Consider the following 6,000-nt stretch of genomic DNA (forward strand, 5'->3'; position numbering starts at 1 on the left):
GCAGAACTTCAAGATTAGGTCAGGTTGCTCAGGGCCTTCTCCAGTCAACCTCTGATGATCTCCAACGGTGGAGATTCTATATCCTTCCTGTGCAGCCTGTTCCAGTGCTTCACTGCATTAACTGGGGTTTCCTGCCACCCTCCTCGCCCCAGTACTCAGGCAGAATTTCCTTGCTGCCATTTGTGTCCCTTGACTCTCATCCTTCCAGTGTGCACCTCTGAGAACGGTCTGGCACCATCTCTATTTTACTATTTTAGGAAGCCAAAAACGACAGTTAGATCCTCTCTCTTCTGCAGGCCAGGCCAATGCAGTTCCCTCAGCCCCTCCTCTCCCATGCCTCTAGCTCACCATGGTCCCTCTGAGTAACACTGTCCTCTACACAGGAGTGACCACTCCCTCAGTGTGGTGTCATCCACAAACTTTCTCAGGGTGCATTTCAGCCCATCCAGGTCTGGTTCTTGTTCCACACTTAAGCGACACACATACAAGCTGCTCCTCTCTTTCATGTCTTCCCTGCTGACCCTTCTGCTGCATTTCCGCCCCTACCTCTCCTTTCCCAGACCAGATATCCAAGACACAGTTCAGTAGCTCAGCACTGAAAACTGCCAGCTATTTCAATTCCACAGTCCCCAGGCAAGTGAACCAGCTTTCCAGAGACTTCCTAGGTTGCATCTCTGACTTTCCTAAGAACAGTGTGATTGACACAACAGGGTTTTAACGGGTTTGGCCAGTCAGTTGCAATACTAAAAAAAAAAACCCACCACACACAGAATAAACAGGTCTTTTCCTGTTATTGTTAACGGGGAAAGACCGATCTTTACAGCATCGTTAAGAACGCACAGACAAGATCAGGCCAGCAGTGTTATAACAGAAAGCTACTGAGTTACACAGAACTGAAGTTCTCGCTGCCTTGCAAAGCTGAGAACTCGGAGGAGACTGCTGTGGTTCTGACAAGAGAAGCAGACAGTTTTCTTCCACAAGTTTTTTTCCTCACCCTTACCTCATCTTTACAGGTATTCAGCATCATAAAATAGTTGGGGTTGAAGGGGACCTTTAAAGGTCATGTAGTCCAAACCCCCTGCAATGACCAGGGACATCTACCACTAGATCAGGTTGCTCAGAGTCCCGTCCAACCTGATCTTGAATGTTTCCAGGAATGGGGCATCCACATCCTCTCTGGGCAATCGTTCCAAGTGTTTCACCACCCTCACAACAAAAAAATTCTTCCTTGTATCTAGTCTAAATCTACCCTCTTTTAGTTTAAAACCATTATCCCTTGTCCTACTGCAACAGGCCTTGCTAAAAAGTTTATCCTCATCTTCCTCATAAGTCCCCTTTACGTACTGAAAGGCCACAATCAGACCTATCCTTCTTAAAATATCTATCTTAAAAAATTAAAATAGACTTGGATGTAAAAATCATAGCACTCTATACTGGCTGAAAGGCATTATGCCCAGTCTAGGAAAAGGAAGAGGAATGGAATCAGATACGTAAGATGGACCTGATTATTTCAGGTATAAACTGAAATAAAACCATCACCATGTTTGAGATTCCAAAATCCCTAAGGGATGTAGCAGACACAGACTCCTTCACTTGTCCCAGGAAAGGCAACTATACTCAAGTTTATGCTCTATCGGTCTTGCAATGCACATCACACACGTTTTCTGTAGTTGTCAACTCTTTACACTGGTCCTCCCTGTTTCTCCAAACACCACTCCAAATGCCCACAGCTCCCCTGACTGCTCTTTTTGGCTAAAGGACAGGCTTCCAAAAAAAAAAAAAAAAAAAGTGTGTTCCACAGCCCTTAACCAAACATGGCTTCAAAGGGGATTCTCAGGCATTAAAACACACAGTCACTGCACTTATACTGAAGTAAAACATATGTATATAGTCCAAAAGGAGCTAAACTATTGTCTTTTGCAAGAACTTGACCTCACCTCCTGTACAGTTCTTGCTCTGCAGCAGTAGACTTCTGAACAGAATCACTTGCCATTGGTGGCTGGATACCTAGAAAGAACAGAAACCTGTGACAACTATAATACAAAATATAGTCCTTCATCACATGATAAGTTATTTGAGAAGACAAGAACATTTCATATCTGAGTGTTCTCCCATCAAGAGAAAAAAACTACACATCTGAAAAGTCTCAAGAAAATTTGAATGTTATGGATGGAGTTTGAACTCATGAAACAAAGACACACTGACAGCATCAGCTTCAACAAGGCACAGTGAACGAGGCACGCTTCAGAAACTTCTAGGTAAGGTTAACCCCTCAAACCCCTGGTTTACACTGAAACATAAGCACGGTTTTAGTCCTACTTTGCATTTCCTTCCTCTAGTTCCATTAAGTCTTCTCCTTGATCTCCTGCTTTCCTGGTAAATACAAGGGATCCCACAAGTGGAGACTAAATTATCTGATGGAGTTCAGGCCATCCATAAGTCTGAATCCACTTTCAGGAAAGATGTAGGATAACAGCAAGCAGATCTTTAACAGAAAAGGCTTGGTTCCCTAACTTCATGTTAATCTGGATGCCTTAAGCAAATCCACCCTGATAAGATACATCGACAAAGTACATTTGAGAACCAAGAGAAACCAACTAGTTTTCTGACCTGAAACACAGGTTTCTGTAAAGAAAGACAAGTTCACAAACCAAGTTCTCACCATTCACTTGGCAAGCAGAGCTCTGCTTAGTCAGTCTATCCTTCCCTATGAGCTTATTTCCAAAGAACAAAAAGCAGTATTTCCCCCACACATCCACAATATAGTCCCTGTGCCTGGAAAGGAGACAACAAGTCAGCCTTCCAGGAATGAAAGAAAAAATTAAACATTTCTCTGCCTTGCTTCTCGCATGTTCATCTGAAATCCTAGAAACGTTCACAAAGTGATACAAGTTCATTACAGTATCTAAGAAGGCTGATATTCTAAAGACGGAGAAGGAAAGGATCTAGAAAAACAAGTTGTCTTAACGTCACACAGCAACAGAACTAGAACCATAGCATTTCAACTGCTTGAACTGCCAGATGACACAGCTGCCTTTCAGGAACGTAAAGAGGACATCACAGGACCAAGGCATCCAATGATGTCAATATCTACATACATAAAAGTGTTACAGACTAATCAAAGAGCTCCACTCACAACAAGACAGTCTTGAAATATACAGGCATACTATGTAACATCCAGCGGCAGCACTACTGAGAAGCATGTTGACACAGTCAGTAGACCTGACAGGGACTGGCAGTACCTGTAGAAGATTTGGGTTTCCCTTCTGCAGCTGGTGAAGACGGAGCTGTGGCACTGGATGAACGGGGCAATCTCTGCTTGTCTCTTTGAGGAGATTCTTTCATTCGGTTCACAACATCTTCGGAGAGCTGAAACATACATGCGTGGGAAAGTAGTTAACCAAGTCTACCCTTAGTGAGTATGTGTTTCAGGATAAAACTCTCCATTTGTTACTTTCCATGCTACTGCAAAAGTATTGCCAGTTACCTCATTTCAGTGCCACCATCCTTCAAATTCGGGTGGTCAACATCAGTATGTTGACTTTATATTTAAAAAAAAACAATCTATCAGTAAGTGATAAAACCTCCAATCTACTGATCCTAAAGGATTCACCAGACAATGACAATGAACCTTCCACAAATACTAACAAAGGTGAAGAGCACTGCTAAACAAGCCAACCCCTTGACTAGGGACACATTTACCAGAAGTGGAGGGGAAGAAACTAAGCAGGCTGTAAATCCATCCATCCATCCATCCATCCTTCTTCTTCTTCCCTTGTGCTTGCTAGCCCAGTTCAACACAGCAGAAGTACTGGAAATCACACTGCAGAACAGCTGCACAGCCCTCCCATTCACACAAGGCTGCAAACATTTCTGCCCTCTCACTTACGTTCTCATTCCCTTACTTGGGTCCAAACCCATGGAAAAGAAAGAAAAGTTAAGTTGAAGTTTTCTGGCAATTCCATCCAAGAGGCTTCTCACAGCACTGGTAAGACTGACCCTTCCCTCCTCCCAAGGTCAGAGGTTCTGTGCTGACTGTTCCGGTTCCAGGACGAAACGAAATGAGGCCGTTTCCCCACCTAGGCTGGTCACAGTAAAAGACATTTTCGGCTACGTCACTGCTAGCCCATTTAACAGCTTTTTTAATAACTCTCTTATACATTGCTATCATGACAAGTTCCTGCTTATAGGAACTGTTTTTTAAAAAACATAAATCTGTAAAAAGCCAGACTTAGTTAAGGGCTGGCTCAGTGGAGCTACTTCTATACACATAGGTGCAAAAACTCCAGATAACATCCCTGGTACTAAGAATGGGGAATGATTATTTTGTTTTGCAAAATAAGCAAACAAACGAGAAAGCAAAATAAAAACTTCTTGTTTTCCTTCAGGAAGTCAAACAGAAAGGTCTACGAAGACCACAGCTCATTTAATCTAATCAGCTGTCATGAGATACACGGGGCATCTTCATCTTGACCTCCTGGAGGTCACTAACAGTAACAACGAACTCACATTTTTCTCTAGGTTCATCAGCGTCTAGCTGATAGTGCTGCTAACTAAATTAAAGCACCAGAACAAATTATGTCTGTAGGAGATGAGGGTGGGTCCTCACTGGGTCCCTGCCTAAATCCTGTAAAAAGAAATCAAGCAAGAACAACTCTGCCTCCATCAAAATACTTCTTAAAAGGAGATTGGCGCACTCTTAGTTAACTTTTGTCAAGTGATTAGTCAAAATAGCATGAAAAATAAGTAGTCACAGCAAAACACACTCTGCAAGCTCATTTCAGACAAATCTTAGGAGAAAACCAGATAAAAGCATGAACAGGCAACAGCAATAAGAATGATGGTAATAAAAAAACCCTTAAATAACCAACAAAAAATAGTGAAATAAATCTTATTGGGGGAAAAAAAAAAAATGTTCCTTAACGATACCACCACTCTCCAGGGCTCATCTTCACAACACTCACATGCAGACGTCCGATCAAAGTTCACGAAGCAGCTTCCCACTGCCCCTCCTAGAAACACCCCTAATCCTCCCTAATCCCAGCAGCCTCTTACCTCCCGGCACGTTCAGGCAGCGGTGCTTTGCCAAGGCTCTTGGTATCATGGATAAGGGCAGAGGTGTCTCCTCTTGGATGCCCTCAGCCAGCCAGTGCCTTCAGCATCAAACCGCTTGCAAAGCACCAGGCAGGGGCAGGATGGGGTCATTAAGCAGCGAGGAGGGAAGGAGGGACGAGAGCAGAGTTTGAAGGGGAGGTAAAGGGCTGCTGTGTCGCTGCTCAAGACAAGCCAGCCAGGCACCGAGCCCTCTTTCCCCACCGCTCCCAGCCATTCCGCCGCCCCTGCACCCCCCTGCTGCTTCAGCCGCCCAGTTTTTCCTCCCCTCTTCCTCACTGGTTGTCCCCCCTCAGCCCTGCCTCACACCCCCCGACCTCCCTCGCCCGGGTCCCCCCTCCGCCCCCCGCAGTCCCCCTGCCTCCACCGCCCGGCCCCACAGCACCCGCGGGCCGCCTCACCCTGATGCCCTGCAGCACCCGGACCCGCTCCCGCTCATCCAGCCCGAAGGAGACCTTCCTGCCGCCCTGGCTGCTCTCGTTGCCCCCCATGCCGGCGGGGCGGGCACCGGGGACGCCTCTGCCCGCCGTGCCCCCCCGCTCGCACCAGGCTGCCGCCGCCAAGAGCGCCTCCCTCCTTCCGCCGCCTGCCAACATACCCGCGCCCCATTGGCGGCCGGCGCCCGCACGGCCAATAGCGTGGCGCGGTGCTGGGGGCGGGCCGCGGGGCAGGCTGGGGGCTGTAGTCTGCCGCGGAAGGCCTGCCCCGGCCCCGCGGAAGGCCGCGCTCGGAGGCGGGCTGCCTCTTCAGCCCTGCCCCTCCGCCACACCGGCGGCGGCACCGCCGCGTCCCCGGGCTCGGTTTGCAGCTCTCGGCCTCGCCAGGCTGCCTCCTCCCCTCCCACGCCCAGGGCCGGGCCCGTCCTCCAGACCCTCGCTGGGCACGCGG

General features: G+C 47.4%; 1 protein-coding gene across 6 annotated transcripts in view; it reads right to left on the reverse strand.

Annotated features, from left to right (window-relative positions):
* The window catches only part of CHCHD6 (coiled-coil-helix-coiled-coil-helix domain containing 6), a 118,479-nt gene extending 112,767 nt beyond the window's left edge, over window positions 1–5,712 (reverse strand). For 3 of the 6 annotated variants that reach the window (XM_075433043.1, XM_075433044.1, XM_075433042.1), the window contains exons 1-3: window positions 5,514–5,712; window positions 3,243–3,369; window positions 1,938–2,007 (exon numbers count right to left, since the gene is read on the reverse strand). In XM_075433043.1, coding sequence (XP_075289158.1) covers window positions 1,938–2,007; window positions 3,243–3,369; window positions 5,514–5,708 — 392 coding nt within the window. In that variant the 5' untranslated portion in view covers window positions 5,709–5,712. The remainder of the gene's footprint in view (window positions 1–1,937; window positions 2,008–3,242; window positions 3,370–5,513) is intronic. The other 3 variants (XM_075433045.1, XM_075433046.1, XM_075433047.1) reach the window with 2 other exon arrangements.
* Between the last annotated feature and the right edge of the window lie 288 nt (window positions 5,713–6,000).

Source organism: Opisthocomus hoazin, chromosome 11, assembly GCF_030867145.1.
Source record: "Opisthocomus hoazin isolate bOpiHoa1 chromosome 11, bOpiHoa1.hap1, whole genome shotgun sequence".
Classification (NCBI taxonomy): Eukaryota; Metazoa; Chordata; class Aves; order Opisthocomiformes; family Opisthocomidae; genus Opisthocomus; species Opisthocomus hoazin.